Consider the following 20,886-nt stretch of genomic DNA (forward strand, 5'->3'; position numbering starts at 1 on the left):
GAGTCTGTGTGTTTCCTCTTACGTCCTCTTCCGAGGGAGTTCCCCTGCAGGGTCAGGAGAAACCTCGGAAGAGGAGGAAATTCCCAGTGGGGAAACCTGGGGCGATGGATCCCTGGGCCTGAGAGCAAGAGGCTGGCAAGAGGCATCTGCAGGCACTGATGAGGGAGGAGCTAGAGGGATAGACCGTTGACCAGGCTCAGAGGCCGGGACACTCCTCATCACCTCAAAGGCTCCTCTCCCCGGGAGACCTGAACACACCCGCTCCGAAGAAACAGGAATGGTCGGCTCCAAGGAGAGAGAAGGCTCCGAGGCCGATGTCGGCGCCGAGCTTACCAAAGCCGAAGCTCCGAGAGGGAGAGCGGGGTCGGACAAGGGTCTGATGCCACTAGCCCCCTCGGAGCCGACAGCGGAAACCCGACGACCGGATCCCTCCAAGGAAAGTCTCAAGGAGGAGATCGGAGCCGAGGATGACGGAGCCGAAGGATGTATCGGCTCCGGCATCGAAACAGTCGCTGTCCCAAGAAGCTCCGGCTCCGAACTCTGGCGTGGAGTCGGAGGAGGAATCTCAAGAATTGGGGCTGTAGCCGAAGTCTGTTGAGACGGGCTATGGAGCATTTGGGCCAGTGCCTGAGACTTCAACAGCCTGCTTACCACCCTCTCCAAATCGTGGTCAGACAGCCTGGAAGATCTCGAAGATCGGCTCCGATGGCTCCGCTCCGACAAAAGAGGAGACCCGGGCAGTGAATACTTAGTATCAAGGGGACGGGGATCTCTTAGGGGCGGGAGCCATCGGACCCGAAGTCCCTTGAACCCCAGATGGAGCCGAGGATCTCTCGGCTCCGATGCTGGATAAAGTGTCGGCTCCAGCCGGAGCCGACAAGGCAACAGTAGTCAGGGTATCGGAGCCGGCCGCACCGAACCCACTACTCTAGCAGAAGAAGCATCGGCTCCAGCCGAGCCGATATCGGCTCGACGGAGCCGGAGCCACCGGAGGAGGCTTGGACACTGTAGCCTGAGCCCGGTGGCTTAAGAGGTTTTCCTGCCCCTTGCTTAGGAGGAGAACCTTCAGGTTTTAACAAACCTCGGAGGATCAGTTTGTTCCTCCTTTCCTGAAGGACTCTCTGGCTAAAGGCATGACACAACGCACAGGAGTCCTGCAGGTGCAAAGGCCCCAGGCAATACACACAAGAAGTGTGACCGTCTGTCAGGGACATTTTCTGACAGCACTGGTCACACTTCTTGAAGCCTGAGACCTTGCCTTCCCTAGACATCCTAAAAGGATATACACAAACAGTCCCCACAAACACACAACTTAATCCCTACACAGACACACAGGAAGGGAATAACTTGGGGAACTAGGCCTGACTAAAACTTTAACTGAAAAAACTATTTCAAAAGTTTAAAAAGGAAGGGAATAGGGTGGGCTGTACTAAATACAGGCTAACCTAACACTGAAGGGAAATTAAACCCCTAACTAAACTTTTTTTCTTATTTGACAAGAAAAACTTACCTCAGCTGGCAAAGGAGACCTCTTTCGCTAAGCGGCAAACGAGATCTGAGGTAGTTCCGCCTTGCATCATGGGATATAGGGTTGCCTCGAGCTGGTAAAAGGAGTTCTCGAGCTAAAGCTAGTGCCGAGTCGGAGCCGAGGATCGGCTCCGAACCCATCCAGCAAGAATGAAGGCGAGATTGACAACTTAACATTGCAATTTAGTAGAGGAAAAGAACCATCCTGTTGAAAAGAATTTGGATAAAGTAAAATAACAGATGCTCCTGCACAGCTGCACCAATTTGAAAATCTCTTCTGCTTAGCCAGATAAGACTTCCTTGTACTGTTTCCTGACTTCTTTCATAATCTCAAGCACATCTTCTATGAAAACATGCTCAAGAGGAAGAAGGGTCTAGGGGAGTCATGGCTTCTCAGAGAGCCTTGTGGAACTGTTGCCAGAAGACTTTCCAGATGCTTTTTTTCCCAGCCACTTTTTTTAAAGGCTCTGTTCTGCTTTAACTGCAATGCTCTAATTAAATGATGGTAGAAAAGTCATTGTCTACAGAGGTAACTCTTGCTATACCTTAAAGGTGGAGGATGGAAAGTACAGTTATGTCATGCTTACCAAAACGGAAGATGTTGTAGTAGATCAGTATTGCAGTACTGGTTCTAGGGCCTTCCTGCTATGCAGAAGCCTGTGGCTGACCCAATTTCCAGAGTCTTTTTATCACTCCTAGCAGGCAGACATCCGATGGCCGACATCCAGACATCAAGGTATAAGAAGGGTGCCATCTTCAGATCTTTCTAGGCAGTGAACAGCAGCATGATGCCCGTGGACAGCACAATCCTTCCATATTGTCAGAGTTCTAATCAGGGATAGGTTAAGATTCCAACTATGTGACAGCAGTAGACGTAGGGGATGATGGTGGACAAGAACTACCCACCTGAAAAGCTTTCCCCTCACAGGTATCAGGAGAGACCAGCAGAAACAGGGGTAGGAGGGTGGGAGTTTCCACTGCAATACTGACCTACTCAATCATCTACAGTTATGGTAAGTGTGACAACTATATTATGCACTTTGTAGTCAGTATTGTAATACTGATTCTTGGGTGGACTCACAAAGCTACAAGTTGGGGGGGGGGGCAGGCTGCCTACTAACCACTGGGAAAGCAGGTTCTGTAGGATAGCAGCAGCAAAACCTGCCCTAGCCCTGGGAACACTTGCTAAATGGTAATGTTTAGTAAAGGTGGGGACAGATGTCCATGTGATCGTTTCCAGGATGGTCTGCGTAGGGTCACCTTTAAGGAAGGCAGTGGTGGCTGCTTTGTGTCTGGTGGAGTGGGCCCTGACATGGGTTGGTACTAGCTTACAACGAAGAGCACAGCAGAAGGTAATGCAGTTGGCTATCCACTTAAAGACAGGTCTGCCTTCTTTCCCATCTCCAAAGGCCACTAGTAATTGTTCTGCTCTATTAGGAATCTATTAGGAAACTTAGTCCTGTCCAGGTGATACCTGAACTATTGGTGTACATCCAGGGAATGTAGGATTTGCTCAGCTTTATTCTGCAGGTTACGGAGGATCACTGTCAAGTGAATAGCTTGATTCAAGGACAATTCTGACACTACTTTGGGCACATAAAGGATGCATTAGTCCTTAAGGATACTATGTCCCTATGGAACACAGTGAAGGTTTTTTTGCACATCAAGGCTTGTACCTCTGAGACCTGTCTGACAGAAATGATGACTGTCTGTAGGGTGGGAGTCTTCCATGTGAGCATCTTTAGGTGAGCAAAAGCTACTGGCTCAAACCGTGGTAAACTTTTTCTAATACATTGTTTATATCTCAGGTGGGGTCAGAATTTCTCCTGTTGGGCCTTACATGTATGGCCCCCCTTTTGGGAACAGTTTCAGGTGGGGGTGAGAATACACAGTATGAAAACAATTAAGACAGGCACAGATGGCTGACGCATGTGCCTTAAAACTGGAATAAGAAAAGCCTGAATGAAACAATCTCAAAAGGTATTCCAATGCTAGGTTTATGACTCCACAACGAGGGCTAATGTCTTTGTTCTTGCACCAAGCAGAAAACCCTTTCCATTTGGATAAGTATGATTTTCTGGTATTTGGTTTTCTTGCCTCTCTCGGGATTAATAGCACTTCTGTAGAGTAGTTTGCATTATTTGGTGTCAGAAACCAATCCTCCAAGCTGTTAGTTTGATAGTCAGGCAAGGATGAATGACAGACCCCTTTAGCTGTGTGAATAGGTCTATCACTTGTGGGAAAATGTAAGATCTCCCCTTACTGAGGGTCAAGAAGGGGCAGAAGCAATACTGCCTTGGTCAGAAGGGGTCTATGAGTATCATGCACAGCCTTTCTGACCTCACCTTTATTAGTACCCTTGGAACCAGGGGGAATGGCAGAAAGGCATGAAGAAAGAGGCTTGCCCATTTGAAGGCGAAGACATTTGCTGTCCATGTCCCTGTCTATTGTCTCCTGAACTAGAACCTTTGTAGCTGTCTGTTCTGATGAGAGACATACAGGTCTATACTGGGGCGCCCTTGGTGTTGGGTGAGGTCAACAAAGATCCCCCTTTTTAGCATCCATTTGTTGGGGATCAGACGGTACCTGCTCAAAGAATTTGCTAAGGTGTTGCTCTGGCCCAGGATGTAGGATGCTATCAGTGTCAGTTGCTGTGCCAAGAGACAAATCTTTACTGATAGACTACACAGGGGGTAGGAATGAGTTTCCCCTTGTTTATATACCACATGACTGTGGTGTTGTCTAACTAAATTTGCAGTGCTCCTGGGAATAGGTTACTTTTAAAGGCATTCATTGCTATAAACACTGCTAGAAATTCTTTCTTGTTTATTTGAAGTTTTTTTTTTGCTCTGGGGTCCAGATACCTTGTACCTTCACAAGTCCCAAGTGTGCACTCCAGGCTAATTTGAACCTTGTGTGGTGATGGCCTTGTCCATCTCTGGTAGTAAGACGTTTTGCAACTAGATTCAGCTTGATGGTGTCTTTTCACCAAAGAGGCTCTCTTTTCAAGCAGGGTAAAAGAGTCATAAGGGTTTCCAGGGAGGTTAAGAATGCTGTTCCTAAGTGTTTTTCAGGAACCATTGGAGTTTTCTCATATATGTAATTTTGCCAGAGGAATCATTGGGATGCACAATGCCATGTATCCCAATATTCCCTTGCTGTGATTGTCTACTTGGCAGTAAGCTGAATAGATAAGACTGTGAGAAAGGAGACCTTGTCTTGGGCAGGAAGGCCTTTTGTAGTATTGAATATATCAGTGTGCCCAGAAAGAGAAATCCTGTCTGGGGCTAACATCTGCACTTGCAGTGGTTGACAGTGAGCCTTACTCTCTGAAAGCAATCCATGGTAGCTTGTAAGGCTGTCTGAATTCCAGGATGGATCTTCCCTGGAGGAGACAGGCATCCAGTTAGGGGTAAATGTGCTCTCCTATTGTTCTGCAATGAGCTATAACAGAAGCTAGACATTTAGTGAAAACTATGGGTGTAGGTGCAGTGGATTTAACAAACAGCAAAGCACAAAAGTGGTAGTGCAAACCTGCTGCTACAAAATAAAGGCATCTCCTGTGTTTCTTTGCAATAGAAATTTAAAGACAGGCATCATTCAGCTCTATTACAACTATGTAGGCTCCTGGAAAGATTATAACTAGCAATTTTTGAAAAGAGAACATTTTGAATTTGGGAATATTTAGCAAACTGCAACTCTCAGAGGTCCAAGATTGGTTTCCAAGAGGTTTTCTTTTTTGGGACTGGAAAAATCTTGCAGTAGAAAGCTTCTGTTTTCTCTCTAGAAGGGACTGGGTGAATGGATCCTTATTGTAAGAGCTCTTGGAAGACTGGTGGGGAGGAGAAGACCTTCTTAGTCTTTTGGTGGATTTGGTATCCCTGAGATGGGGGGGGGGTCTTTCTTGGAATTGAATGAGGTAGTCCTTTTCTATGATGTTTAGTACCCAATGTTCAGAGATACGTTTCCGCTGATGTAGAAAGGAAAGACTTTCCCACTAGAGAGGCAAGGAAGGGGGTGGTGTTGGGGAGGAAGCTATGCATTGCCACAGCTGTTCTCTTGGGGGATAGAGTCTTTGGATTCCCCAGGACTGCAGCATTGCTCAGGCTGCCATCACTGTCTTGGTCTTTTCGATTGGGAAGGCTTCCCCTTATCTTGCCTAGGAAGCAGTGGCCAGGGCTTAGAAAGATAATTTCTATTCTATCTAGGGATGGGAAACAAATTTTCAGTTTTATTTGCTTCCCTTTTTTTGTCCAGTTTCTCAAAATCCTTTTCAGAAGGGGGCCCAAAAATAAATTCTTTATTCAATGCATCCAGGAGTTAAACCTTTACTTGGTCAGAATATCTGGGTCCTCAGTCAGATGTGCCTACAAATAACAGAGCCAGTAGCAGCTGCCCTGCATGACACATTTATAGAGTTGTAACCACACTTTAGAAAAAGTCTGGAAACTTGGCTGTTCTAGAGACCTAGGTCTCCTGTATGTCCCTTTCAATACTTAGTCTGGAGTGCCCTCTGCCACAGTAATGATTTGTTCTTGTAAGGACTTAAGTATTTTAACATGTGAAACTGGCAATTGAGGGCCCACATACATAGGGAAGCAGATGTACAAGCTTTTTTCCCCCAAAACTGTCTAGTAGTCTTCCTTCCCTGTCACTAGGTAAGGGATGTCTAGCAGCAGACTTAGGAGCACCCTTAATGGCTTCAGTAGACACTACAAAGGGATTAATTTGTGGGTTCTTGTAGAGGTATTTATGCACTCAATAAAAAAATATCTGGTTCCTTAGTGCATGTGGCAGAGAGTCTGGGTGCAGACAGATATCTTCAAAGGCATCATCTAGTACCACATGGATTGGAGAAATAGATAGCATGGGAGATGGCAGACTTAAAGGCTGCCTGTAATGGGTTTCGGCCTAAGAGAATTATTTGCTCTCCCAATGAAAGGTCTCCATCTTATGCAAAGTACTGCCAAAGGATAAATCTTCTAGGGGAGAAGCAGAAGAAAGGGTATCATCTAAGTCACAGCCAGGATAGGCTTGAGGGAGAGGTGTTCAGACTAAGATAATTCTTCCTCATCCTCAGATCCTGAAGAATCAGATGCTTCCTGAAAAGAGATCACTCTCTGTCTGTTACTGGAAGAGGCTTCAGGAGCAGTCTGTAGTGCCTGGCTGGTCTCCCTGGATTTCATAAAGGCCATGAATTTATTGGCAATTTTAAGATCATCTTCAGTTTTGACCTGGCTTGTAGTGGGTGATGACTGGGATGCAGGCTGAGGAAAGTTGACTGGTCTCATTGGTTTAGGCATCTATTTAGAAAGAGAGGATGACCACAGCCTCAGTCTGGATTACTGGCATGTGTTCCTGCAAAACATCTTGGAAGGTGAACTATCTCCCTCTGTAATCAATGCTCAGATGTTGGAAAATGAGGGCCAACTGAGTGACTTTAGACTCAAATGATATCAGCATCAGGGAGAGCAAAAGTGAGTGGCCTGCTGCCAGAGGGCTCTGGCCTGGTAGTAGTTGGACAAGGAGGCTGCAACAGCACCTCATCAAAGTTGGTCGACTCAGGCAAAGACATGGAAAGATCACCATCATCCGCTGAATCCTTTTCCATAGGCTTTTTATTTTTTGTGTTTCTTTGGTAAAGTAAGAGTTGAAGATGAAGGAACTGGGAACTGGGACCAAAGACTCCATGTGTGCTGTGAGGACAGACCTACACTTAAGGGTCTTAGCTCAAAGCCTAGTCCAATCCTTAACACAAGACACGTCATGCTGAGGCCCCAAACAAAACAGGTAAAAAGAATGAGTCTTTATGCGGCACTTTTTGAATATTAAGTAGAAGAAAGAAAATTCCCAAAAATAGGTAATTTGAAAATCATTTGTTAGAAACTATGAAGAAAGACAGACTGCAAGTATCTTATAAATGTAGTAAGCACAGTGGACTGCATGGCTGGAAAGAACTAAAGATGGCACCAATAGATGTCCCTCTTATACCCTGATGTCTGGTCATAGGCCAGGTGTCTATTGGCTAGGGATAATGAAGAGAGTCTGGAAATTGGGCCAGTCATGGGGTTCTGCACTGTCGCAAGACCCAAGAATCAGTACTGCAAAACACTGACTATGAAAATCATCAGTTGTTTCACTGCTTCCACGGTCTTCAATTTTTCTACTTTCTTGATATGTTGTGCAGTGGGATCAAACAGCAGACTTGTATCTACAGAAGCACTTAAGAGCTGCCCTCTGACATCTTCTGGTAGGGGTTAAATCCTAAGCCAGGTCTGATTAATGACCGCCAGTGATACTGCTAAGGAAGCTGCAACTACAGAATCATGCATTTTATTAAGTTTGTTCACCTTCTAACTGGCATGGACAAATCAGGTTAAATGTGCCTTCAGGGTCTCATCAAGGGTCTCCACTACCAAATCCACTTATCTATTTAAGGATCTCCAACACATATTTAACAATGTGGTGCTGGCAGTTAACAACCCACAAGCAAGGATGAGAGAGAGAGAGAGAGAAAATTTTATGATCTCCTCCTAGTATTTAGCCAAATATATCTACCATTTAATAGACAGAAGTAAGAGTATGAGAGAAGAGATGCAAATTTTCTTCCCATGTGGTCTAGCAATGTGATCTCCCTGTAATTTAGAAGGGTATTGGGCCTGGAGCCAGCAGTGATCCCCTTACTGCATCAAAGAAGACCACCACTGCTGCTGCCATCATCAGGTTCTTAAAACACTGAAAAACCTGGTAGACCCTAGATTTTGGGGGCAGGGAGCTAGAATCTGGCAACAAGGATGCAGCTATAAATGCACCCGCAAAGGCTTCAACAACAGGAGGCACAGCAGCAGGTGTTTTTCTCCCATAAAACAGAAGGTTTCTCTACGATATTATCAAGAAAGCCTTGAAGATAGTTGCCTTGTGTGGTACAGCCAAATAATGCTTCTCTTCAGAAGAAAAATCCATTCCTCTTGGTAGTGAACCTCTTTCTCGAGAGGCTGCATTGACAATTCTCATGTATAATCATTGGAGGAAAAGGACTGGGAAATCAAATGCTAACCATCTGAAGCTACCAGTCAAATGCGGACATCAGCACCTGCCATCTGTGCTACTGCAGAGTCTGATTCCAATGTTTCCGTCACATAGAATGAGACATGAGAGGACATGCTAAGGACGGCTAACACAGGCACCTCCTGGGGGGCTGGACAAAGTCATTGGTACAAAAGATGCTGGATCCAAGAGCTGTTCTCAGTCCTGCTCGACACTGAAAAAATGTATGTCCAAGTCCTTGGTCGAGTCACTTGTAAATTTCCTCTGTCCCTCAACAAGATCCTTATGACAGTGTTTCTACTGTACCTCTTTTTATGATGAAGGGGATCACTCACACTGGTGGGATGCCTAATCCAACTCTCAGGCAGATGCTTGAATTACAGACTCCAGCTTTTTCTCCACCAATCAGGTAAGGAGAGAAGCTTATTAGCTCTCATATATTTTCATTATGAAACCAGAGCGATTTTAGTAGTCTGTTGCAGCATACAACTGCCCTAAACAAAACAAACACTTCAAAATCATCTTTGTATGGGATCTAATTGCCTACAACTACAAAGGCTTTTTAAGCCTGCACAAGGGAAGCCTAACAGAAAAGTAGTTTCTTACAAATTCATTCACCAGCAAAAAAAGAGTAATTAGCTTTAGTGGAAAATGTACTGTTTTGGAGTTCTGGGGCTAGAAATAGACCAAACAATCACACACTTTACACAGGAGAAACAGCATAAGCCTGTGACAAAAACAGATATATAGATAGATAGACAGACAGATAGATAGATTGGATAGATAGATTGGATGGATAGATGAAATAAAATGAAATGAATATGGCACTGGCTGAATTTTATCTTAGATGCAAGCCTGGGTCTCTACACTACTGTGCAGTCAAGACTGGGACACTGTAAGGGTTCTAGGAGTTGGTCCAACTGGATGGACATCTGCCTCAGGCCAATTCCCATATGTGACAAACTATACTATAACACTGCTCCAGAAGGGAAACATTTCAAATCATCTCAACAACATGGCTATCACAGTGGTATGGAAAAGAAAGCATGTAATATGGGGACTGTTCTAAACACAGAAGAAACAAGGTTTGAAGCTTTGTGATGTCTGCTTTCTCAATTATGCCAGCCAAAATGAGAGCAGTAAACTTATAACTTGTAGGCGCATAATTATGCCACAAATAATACTTTCTGAGCACATTACGTACCTTTAAAAACTGTATTATCTAATTAGAAGTTATGTACTTACCATAACTTGGCATATGTGTTGCCCTCTAGAATCCGATTCTTGGATTTGACATGGCTACCTTTACAAGACTTAGGGTCTGAATCTTGAGTTCCTCCCTCTACCCAAAATGGTCTTTCCCATCTCAACTCCTCATATCGAGTTGCTGCCTTAGCACCTATTGTGTTATAAAGACAGAAGAGGCACAAGAAAAGGACTGAGGCTCAAACCAGGAATGTGATGGTTCCAATACCATCCAAAGATCCTTCTAGGAAAGACAAGGCAAGGGATGGTTGGGTAGGATGGTGAGGAAGAATGAAAATGGACAACACAGATGCCAACTTATATTAAGTACATAACTTCTAAATATGATGCTGTCCTTTTCATTCTTCCTCACCGATGGGTCAAGAGTCCCCAGCTACGTAACTTTTGGGAGGCCCTCAAGGAAGGACATGCTAGAACACTGTCACACCAAAGAAAGCTTCATTTCTGGAAAAAAAGTCTACTTTGTAATGTGCTCAAAGGTATGCGTCTTTTTACATGATGTCATCAATGGAAGTTCTTGAGGGGAAAGCAGAGAACGTAGCCATAGATCTAATGGAGTGCGCTCTAGGAGGACGAGGCAACTCCTAACCTTTTTGAGAATAAATCAGCGAGATACAATCAGTAATCCATTTGGCCAGAGTAATTTTGGATACTGCCTGACCCGAGAGGTTAGGGGAAAAGGATGCAAACAGCTGATCAGACTTCCTGTACTATTTTGTTCTGTGAAGGTAAAAACAATTGCCTGTGAACATCAAGAAGGTGTAGCATATATTTGCCCTTATTAGAAAAGCTTGGAAAGAAAACTGGTAATTGTTTGGAATGGTTAATGTTATTCTCCGTGGCTACTTCAGGCTAAAAGGAAGGGGTGGTTCATAGAGATAACCTATCCTTACTGGAAAATATTGGAAGGAGGCCTAGCAGATAAGGCCTGGAGCTCAGAAATTCTTTTTGCTAAAGTGACAGCTACCAGAAAGATCATTTTCCAAGAAAGAAACTTCATGCCACATTTGTCTGCCAGTTCAAAGGGTTTTTCAGTTAATTCTTGAAGGACAACCATCAGATCCCAAGGAGAAGAGGGATCCTTTACTGAAGGTCTAAGAAGGAACATTCCCTTCATAAAAGCTTTACATAGTTTGGAAGATGTCACAGAAAATGATTCATTACCAGCATGGAAGTTGGATATCGCTGCTAAATGAAATTTAATAGTAGAAAAACTAGCCCCTTCCTTGAAAATACTAGCAAGAAAAAGAAGAATGGCTGAAGTAGGTGCTGAAAGGGATCAATATTCTTCTCGGAAGCCCATATGAAAATATTTTCCACCTGCTTCTGTAGACTTTGTTGGTGGAGGCCTTCAGAGAGGCAAAGATAATATCACAAACTAGGGAAGCGAGCCTGGACCGTCTTACTATCACTGGAAGTGGAGAAACCATGCAGTCAGTTTGAGGGTGTGAAAATTAGGATGGTGTATTCCTGATGGGTAGATTCTGAGTGGGCTCCAGTACCCAAGGAGGAAATTTCAAATGAGGCCAGAAGGGAAACAAAAGATGTCGAGGCCAGAAGGTGGCAATGAGGATGACTGAGCTCTTCAGCCTGTTTGCTTTATGTAGAAACTTCGGGATCAGTGGAAGGGGGGGTAAGCACAGAGGAGACCAGGGGGCCAATTGTGAATCAGAGCATCCCTCGGTGACTCCCCCAGAGGGGAGATCAGAGCGAAGTAATTGCTGCACTTGTTGTTGAGGGAAGAAGCAAACAGGTTGCAGCAAGGCTGGTCCCAGTGGCTGAATATCATATTTGCTACTGTCTGTTTGAGGGACCACTTGTGGGGAATCAGAATGGACCCGCTGAGTCTGTCTGCCAGAGTGCTGGCTTCCCTGGTATGTGTGCTGCTATAAGAAAGTGGTCTGAGGAGATTGCCCATTCTCAGAGCCTTATAGGCTCTCTGCACAATGGGTAGGAATGGCTTCCTCCTTGTTTGTTGATGTATCAGACAACTGACATGTTGTTTGTACAGACTGCAATAGTCCTTATAGGAAGAACGCCCTGAAAGGCTTGCAACGTTAGGACTGCTCTCATCTCTAAGACACTGACATGCAACTTGGTTTCCTTGGGGGAAACCACATGCTTTGGACCATCTTTCTCATAAGATATCCCACCCACCTCAGTTAGGAAATGCCTGTGGTCACTGTGGCTATAGGGGGAGGAAGAGAGAATGGTCTGCCCAGAAAGAGGTCATCTGATTGTGTCCACCAGTTAACATGACGTTTGCAAATGGGAGTAAGCTTTATGGGAAAGGATAGAGGCTGATAAAGAATGGACCACTGAACCCCCAGTGTTCAATGAAAATTTTGAATGAAGAATATGGCTAGAGGAACTAGAAGAATGCCAGCTGACATTGACCCAAGAGCTTGTAACATTAGTTTTGCTGGAGGGAATGGAAGAGATGGTACGTCCCGCACCTGATTTCTCAGTGATATGATGTAATGAAGAGGTAGTGATGCCACTTGAGTAATAGTACCCAGTTGAGTTCCTATAAATTCCAGTCTCTGTACAGGAGTCAGCTTCCATTTTGCCAGTGTTCATCATAATGCCTAGGGAGTTGGAGATCTGAAGCCAGTAATCCCTGGCTTGTAGAAGCTGATGCCTGGTTTAAGTGGTGAGAAGTCACTCATCAAGATAAGGAAACACCTGGAATCCTTTGAGTCTCAAGTCAGCTGCCAAGACTGCCATGCATTTGGTGAACACCCTGGGGGTTGTGGTGAGTCCAGAAGCCAGTGCTCTGAACTGGTAGTGATTGGCTCCCAGCTGAAAGTGCAGGGGTCTCCTGGAGTGCCTTCTACTCTGATATGATAGAATGCATCCTGGAGATCTACAGAGCACATCCAATCATCCATGCACAGAAAAGGCAGGATGGACTGAACCATAACCATTCGTAACTTTGAATTCATACTGATTCAAACTGCTTAGATCCAGAATTGGTCTCAGGTCTCCTATTTTCTTTGGAAATAAAAAGAAGCGGGAGTCATTTCTGAATCCTATTTGTTCGGTTGGGACCTCCTGAATGACTCTTTTTGTAGCAGCTTTCTAACCTCTTGAGCTGCATACTCCATCTGACTGGGTGGAATGTAGGGGAGTTTCTTCCTTGTGACAGGAGGTGGAAGGGAAAAGGGACTGTAGTAACCTCTGGATATTATGCTTAGCACACATACATTGTAAGATTTGCCCAGGCATCCAGGTACAGGGAAATACAACCCTCAACTGCCTCCAGGGATGGACAGTTGGGTAGCTCTTCAGGAGTGCTGACAGGGCCCATCAGAGGAGGAGTCTCTGAAGCCATGGTTCTGTGGACCCCCTCTGCCTCTGGAGTGACACCTGCCATTGAAACCTCCTCCTCTGCTCCTGGAGGAAGGAAACCTGCACGAGTCCTGAAAAGATCCCAGAGATTTCCAGAACCATATTTTCTTACCAGCTTGCTGATTCCTAGAAAAAGAACACTGAGGGGTGGAAAACTTGATTCCAAAGGCAGACAGGGTCTTTCCTTTCTGCCCGCTGCTGGTAAGTATATCCTTCACTGATGGCCCGAACAAGGAGGAGCCATCGAAGGGGACATTATCAAAAGATGCCTTGAAGAATTCTGCAAAGTTGCATAGCCTCATCTAGGCATATCTTCTAACTGCAATGGCTGAGCCAGCAGCCCGTGAGGCACCCTCCACTATATGGGAGATGAGCCTCACTGAGGAATTGACAACAGATGAATGACTAGCCAACTGCGGAGAAACATTCTTAAGATCCTCCCCAAACATGAACTCAGTGAGAAAGTTTGAAAATGTGCCAGGTAATTTAATACCCTTAGTACAAACGTGGCTGAGGAGCAGATTTTCCAGATCTGTCCATCATTCTGGACTCTGTTGGATGGACAGTGGAGCTCTGCTCAGCTAGTTCCTTCTTAGTGGCTGCTGCCACCACTATAGCATAAATGGGGACACACTTACTCCAGTGGGGTCCTGTCTGATGGAGGAAATAAAACTTTATCTGGACATCTGGGTTTGAGCTCGACAGTTCCTTCCAGGCCCATCAGGAAAGTAGATCAATAAGTGAATCCGCCAGGGGTGGGTTCCCAAGACACAGATGGGCCAGTCCCGAAAGCCTCTAGGAACACAAACTCCTCAGAAGGAGCATGAAAAGACCAACCACCCTTTTGTTTGAGAATTTTTGGATATACACTCAGGTGGTGATTTGGGGGATCCCTCTCCATCAAAGTCGGTGTCTTCCATGAGAGACTCCATAGGGGAGTTTATGGCACCTCTTCCATGGGGTGTTCGGTGGAGCTGTTGGAAGAAGGGGGGAATCCCTCTGGGGAATGACTGTGGAGACTTCCCGGAGTTGGCTGAACCCGAGGAGCAGAAATAATGGGATCAGAGCTCAGGCTCGATGAAGGGTGATGGGTAAGACCCAAGATACAGGAGAACTGGCTCTCTATGCAAACAGAAGATCCTGTCTACTACCTGGAAGGCTGATGGACCCAGGGACACTTCACTCTGAGCTGAGGCAGCAGAGGATGACAACCCTGGATCTGAGCTCTCCAGATAGAATCGGACCCGAGCTACCAACAGCCAAGTTACCAAGGGGAAGGATAGATCTGACAAAGTAGAAGCTGAACCCAACCCATTGAAACTGGAGCAACTTCGCAGATCAGAGACTCGCTCTGATCTGATAACATCGGAGGAAAGTCGGTCAAGGGAATCACCAGAGTCGAGGAAGGGAGCTTCTTTGGATCCAATGCCAACTCTCTGGGGGTTCTTGATTCCTGAGATTCCGAGACCACGGGTCTTATCAGAGGAGGCAACAGTACAGGTTGGTCAGATGCACTCACAGACCTGAGAGGGGACGGAGTTGGCAGGACCCCCATCTGGACTGGAGCTCTAAGAAATCTCTGCATCATCCTGTCCATATATGCCCCAGTCAAGCTCCTAGATGGATCTGGAGGATGCCAGCCTGGAATGCTTCCGAGGGGTTTCAAACAGCTTTGAGGGTGAAGCTGGAGAAACAGGCTTCAACACAAATTCTGGTGATCGACTCCTAGCTATCGGATCCAAGGTTCTGGGATCCAAGCAGGAGGTGTACGGTACAGGGTAGCTGGTGATGGTTATCACTCCTGTCAGATCCGAAGAGAGCTATAGATCCAAGGGAGGTGGTACTATCTTCAGATCCAAAGTCTTGGCAAGTTTTTGAGGGGGCTCTGATGAAGCCCTCGGTGACATTTGTTATGCTCACTTCTTGGAGTCTGTGGAGCCATGATACGATTTAGAGGCGGGGTTTGAGCCCCAAGTGAAGATGATGAACAGGCTACAAGCAATCCCTTAAGTATTAACTTACTGAGCCAATTTGTGATAGCTCTGAGGTTAAAAGAGGTGCATATGTCACAGGCTGACCTCAGAAGCTCAGGCCCCAGGCAGTAGATGCACTTCTTGTGGGCATCGGAACTGGGGATCTTATGCCCGCAAGACGTGCATTTCTTAAAACTTGAGGGTTTTTGCAGACATGGCCACACCACCAAAAAACAAAAGGCTGTACCAGAAAAACAACAGGTACTAAAATTATGAGTTTAACAGCGACACTCTGTACCTGAAGTACAGCAAACACTTAAAACACTTTTAGCACTTTATACACTTAACACACAGAAAGAAATATTTTCTTTTTTCACACACACACACTTATATACAATATATATATATATATATATATATATATATATATATATATATATATATATATATATATATAAAACAAAGATACAAGACATGCCGAAGGCGCTGCTAATGGAAGAAAGGTAAGGAGAGAAAGAGCACACACTAATGCCAGCAACCTTCTAAAAAGTAAGGGAAGAAAAAGGAAAGACAAAAAAAACCCAATAACTACACTAGATAAACTGCAAAAATCTGAAGAGAGTAATCCAAAGTTAACAAGAAGTTTAAAGACAAAAAAATTCACTCTCACTGATTGAGACCTGCGTCTTGACACGATGGCAGCAAACAAGATCTGGGAAGTTGGGGGTGGGACAGAGCATTATGGGTAGAGGGAGGAGCTCAAGATACGGATCCTAAGTCTTGTAAAGGTGGTCGAGTCTGATCCAAGGTTAAGATCCTAGTCCCATTCGTGAGGAAAAATGAAAAGAACATCAGATAAACAATTAAAACATGGGACATGTAACAAGTTACACATGTAATTAGAATTTTATTTATTATTTATTTTACATTTGTTATATCTTCACATAATGGTTTACTTAGTGAATTAATGCATTCATGTTTATAGTCATAAGTATAACACGAGATGGCCTTCCTCATGCTCATCTGATAAAAATTAGATCTCTTTCTTAGCACATGGTATGCAGGTGTAATTAAGGCTTGCCCAAAATGACTTGGGAACAGTGTTGTTCTAAACTTACCTCCTGGGTATCCAGGACTGCTGGTGGGATACATGTTTGCCGTATAGGTTGGGGTTGCTGGTGAGTATCCTGTTGGATAACCTGCAGAAAGTAGAAAAATTAAGACTAAGGCATTGTTTATCTGCACTGCACAGCTACTCTGCACTCTTATCACAACTGGAAACAATGTACTAAGTGTATCCAGGGCATTTTCCTAGGCACACAGTTTTTAACACGTGGTGTTCCTTAGAACATGGACATCAGAACATCTTAGCTCTGTAAGACATTCAGTTTTAGCTCATGCTTCACAATACATCCAAGATGTACAATTATTCGAAACAAAGCACATTGAGCAATATCTTGCTGCTTAATTATGTAACAACATTTGCCAATTAAAAATTCTCTCGCAAGACATTTAACTAGGAAGTTTATATAAATACCAGTTGCCTTACAGATGACAATTTCTAGGATCAGGAGTCAAACTTACTCAAAAAAATTACATTCTTATGAAACCAAAACTGCACTTTCGTCTGAGTAGAACACACCCAAACCTCCCATGCAAAAATCTGTGCCTGCTTAATCCCCAGTTTAATCTCTCTCTCTGAGATTACATTTATGGTAAGTGTACACAACTGTACTATGTTCTTTGTGTTTCACTGTTGCAGTCATCACACTTGGGTTGATTCCCAAAGCTGAAGAATGGGTGGAGGCAGTCAAGAAGATTTGGGGCTGACTAGCGTGCCCTGCAGGATTGCTGTTGCAAAGCCCGCCCTGGATTTGGAAAAGATAGGCAGGTGGTAATGCTTGGTGAAGGTATGAACAAAACTCCAAGTAGCAGCTTTCAGAATGTCTCTGGGTAGGGACTCCTCTGAGAAAGGCTGTAGAGGTTGAAGTTGCCCTAGTGGAATGCGTTTTGACTCCCTGAGGGGGTGGTTTCCCATGGTGTTTGTAACAGAAATGGATACAGTACGCTATCCATTTGGAGATTGTTTGTTTTGATATGGCCTTGACCTCTGCCCCTTGTGCAAACCAGACTAGTAACTGGTCAGATTTTCTGAAGGGCTTAGTCCTATCAAGGTAGAATCTGAGCTGTCTGTGCACATTTAACGAGTGCAGGATCCTTTCTTGGTTTTGAGGATTAGGGAAAAAGGTTGGCAAATGGATAGATTGGCTGAGAGCCACACTGGACACCACTTTAGGCATAAAAGTAGGGTTAGTCCTGAGGGAGACCCTGTCAGCATGAAAAATAATGAAAGGTTCCACAGCCATAAGTGCTTGTAACTCAGACACTCTTCTAGCTAAAGTGATGGGCAGAAGCAAGGCTGTTTTCCAAGAATTTTAACTCTGCTGATGCTGCAGGCTCAAAGAGGGGTAGCGTGAGCTTTTCCAACACAAAGTTAAGGTCACAAGCAGGGGTGGGTGCTCTTCTTGGTGGCCTTAAGTTGTTAGCCCCTCTCAGGAAAGTACAGTTGTGTACACTTACCATAAATGTAGCTGTTCGAGTGTATTCACTGTTGCAGTCATCACACTTGGGTTATCTGCCTGCAGGTAGGCTTCAGTCGGCCCGCATACCAGAGACTTAGTATTTCTGTGTCGGTTGCTGTCGCTTCAAGACTGATGTCAGGTTGTCAGGGGTATAAAAACAGGCAGCTGACGCCATTGCATCAGTTTTTCTTGCCCGAAATGTCAGAAGCCCCCCAAATAGGGAGCTAAGTTATGGTGGAAAAAACACCACCAGTAAAAAGTAAATACCAATAGCCCTGTAAGGGGGTGTAATAGAGATAGAGAAGGGGAGAGAGAGAGGGACAAGGGGGCTGGAAGGTGGGAAACCAGGACTGCAACAGTGAATACACTCGAACATCTACATTTATGGTAAATGTACACAACTGTACTATGTTCTTCATGTTTCACTGTTGCAGTCATCACACTTGGGTTGATTCCCAAAGCTGAAGAATGGGTGGAGGCAGTTAAGAAGAGTTCGGGCTGGCTAGTATGCCCTGCAGGACTGCTGTTGCAAAACCCGCCCTGGATTTGGAAAAGATAGGCAGGTGGTAATGCCTGTTGAAGGTGTGAACAGAACTCCAGGTATCAGTTTCCAGGATGTCCCTGGTAGGGACTCCCCTGAGGAATGCTGTAGAGGTTGAAGTTGCCCTAGTGGAATGTGTTCTGACCCCCAGAGGGGGTGATTTCCCATGGTGTTTGTAACAGAAATGGATAGTGTGTGCTATCCATTTGGAGATGGTTTGCTTTGATATGGCCTTGCCCTCTGCCCCTGGTGCAAACCTGACAAGTAACTGGTCAGATTTTCTGAAGGGCATAGTCCTGTCAAGGTAGAATCTGAGCTGTCTTTGCACATCTAAAGAGTGCAGGATCCTTTCTTGGTTTTGAGGATTAGGGAAAAAGGTTGGCAAATGGATAGATTGGTGGAGAGCCACACTGGACACCACTTTAGGTATAATAGTAGGATTAGTCCTGAGGGAGACCCTGTCAGCATGAAAAATAATGAAGGGCATGCTCAGCCATAAGTGCTTGTAGCTTAGACACTCTTCTAGCTGAAGTGATGGCCAGAAGCAAGGCTGTTTTCCAAGAGAGAAAGTTTAACTCTGCTGACGCTGCAGGCTCAAAGGGGAGTAGCATGAGCCTTTCTAGCACAAAGCTCAGGTCCCAAGCAGAGGTGGGGGCTCTCCTTGGTGGCGTTAAGTTGTTAGCCCCCCTCAGGAACTGTTTCATGAGAGGGTGAGAGAAGAAGAGTGGCTCAGTGCTGTGATGAGCAGAGATGCCTGAGGCATGGATCTTAATGGAAGAGAAGGATAGGCCTCTGTAGAGTAGGTCTGCTAGGTAATCCAGGATGAGAGGTAAGTAGGGCATTGCTGTGGCTGCTTCTTTACAGTGAATCCAAGAACAATGCCTTTTCCACTTATCAGCATAGGATTTCCTTGTACTGGGTCTTCTGGCTTCAAGAATGACGTCTAGCACCTGCTTGCATAGGCTGGCCACTGGAGGAAAATTCAAGGAATAAGCCAGGTTGCAAGGTTCAGTGTTTGCAGTTGCGGATCCAAGATCTGTCCATCCTGCTGAGTGAGGATGGTTGGAATCTGGGGTAGATGCCATGGTGGCACCAGTGACTGACTGCACAGTAGTGGGTACCAGTGCTGGTGTGGCCAGTCTGGGGCAATCAGGATTGCTCTTGGTCTCTCCTATCTTATCTTGAGTAATACTCTTGTAAGAAGAGGCAGAGGGGGAAATGCAGAGATTGAGAGGTTTAACCAATGGAAGGATAGGGCATCCACTATCCAAGGCCCTGCTGTGAGCTGTCCTGGTGCAGATTTTGCTGAGCTGGTGGTTGTTCAGTGGTTTTTACTAGTTTGTGAAGGTTCATTCGGTATGAGTGCTACAGGAACGTCACCCCAAAGTTCACTGTTTTCCCAAAACCAGGGAAATGATGAAAATTTACTGCACAATACAAGTACTGCTGACGAGGCGAATACTGAAGGCAATTTGACGACCCTTTTGAGGCTAGTCATGAGTCGCATTGACACTTTAACTCAGCGTATGGATGCGCTACAAGTAATAGGAGGTACTGCTCCTTTAAGCCACACTGGTGTTTTACCTTTACCGGTTCCGTCTGAGGCACCCTATCGAATGCTGGCAAGTACTGTTGTTTCCAGCCAAGCGGGAAATCTGGCGTTCGTCTAATTCAACATCTGTGAATCTTCAACCTGGGCAAGCTTCTAGATCCGACCTTGCAAATAACACGCAGGGGAGTACTTCCACCAATTTAACAGAGGCTGTGTGTCCCACAATTGGGCGTTTTCTAAGTTATACCAATTTTTTCAACGATGAGGCTAGTAATGATGGACGTGAAGGAACTCAAGGCAATGTAAGTAATATAGTAAATATTATCAGTTCTTTTGATCAGAAACTTTTCAAGTGCAAGAAATTGCAACTTGAAATTTCACACTTACAAGAATGACTTGCTAAAAAGCTTGTCCCGAAAGGCTTGCGCCAATGGCGATTTCCAGTCGGGCTTGTTGAACATTCTCAGTTTCATAATGACCTTCTAGCCCTGTTCGATAAGCAGGGATTTGAATTTATGAATATGTTGATTGTACAATACCAGAAGGAGATCGACAGCCTTAAAATTGAATTAGAATTGCTTGAAAATACTATTAAGGATGACGGGGAATTTTTAAGATATAAATATGAATATTCCCGTATTTTTTCTAGTATAGAAGCCACGATGATTAAGCTAACTAACAATAAAAGAAAAAAGATAAATAGAGACATACAAGAATATGGGGCTAATAAAGCTTATCCTCGACCTCCACCATTTCTTAATAGCTTATTAAGGACTGGTTTGCAGGGGAACATTAATGCTGGGACATCTGGTGTAGCAGATGACCAAGACAATATTTTGGCCAGCTCTGACAATCAGTACGTAGAGGCTTTGCCACTTCGTCGAAGTGAAAGGTTACTTAGTAATACAAATAGGAATGGGAACAGAAATGTGAACAATGTTGGTAGTAATAACCAGACCCCTCAGGAGGTCAATGATAATAATGGTCAAGATTTTAACAACCGACAGGGTTTTCCCAGGAACAAGAAAACCAGACAAAACAATGGTC

General features: G+C 44.8%; 1 protein-coding gene across 2 annotated transcripts in view; it reads right to left on the bottom strand.

Annotated features, from left to right (window-relative positions):
- FAM168A (family with sequence similarity 168 member A) overlaps window positions 1–20,886 on the bottom strand; it is a 2,303,849-nt gene that overhangs the window by 883,306 nt on the left and 1,399,657 nt on the right. For both annotated transcript variants that reach the window (XM_044072210.1, XM_044072209.1), the window contains exon 4: window positions 16,283–16,363. In XM_044072210.1, the coding sequence (XP_043928145.1) occupies window positions 16,283–16,363 (81 nt within the window). The remainder of the gene's footprint in view (window positions 1–16,282; window positions 16,364–20,886) is intronic.

The sequence above is a fragment of the Protopterus annectens genome, chromosome 5.part0 (assembly GCF_019279795.1).
Source record: "Protopterus annectens isolate FY-2018-M chromosome 5.part0, PAN1.0, whole genome shotgun sequence".
Classification (NCBI taxonomy): Eukaryota; Metazoa; Chordata; order Ceratodontiformes; family Protopteridae; genus Protopterus; species Protopterus annectens.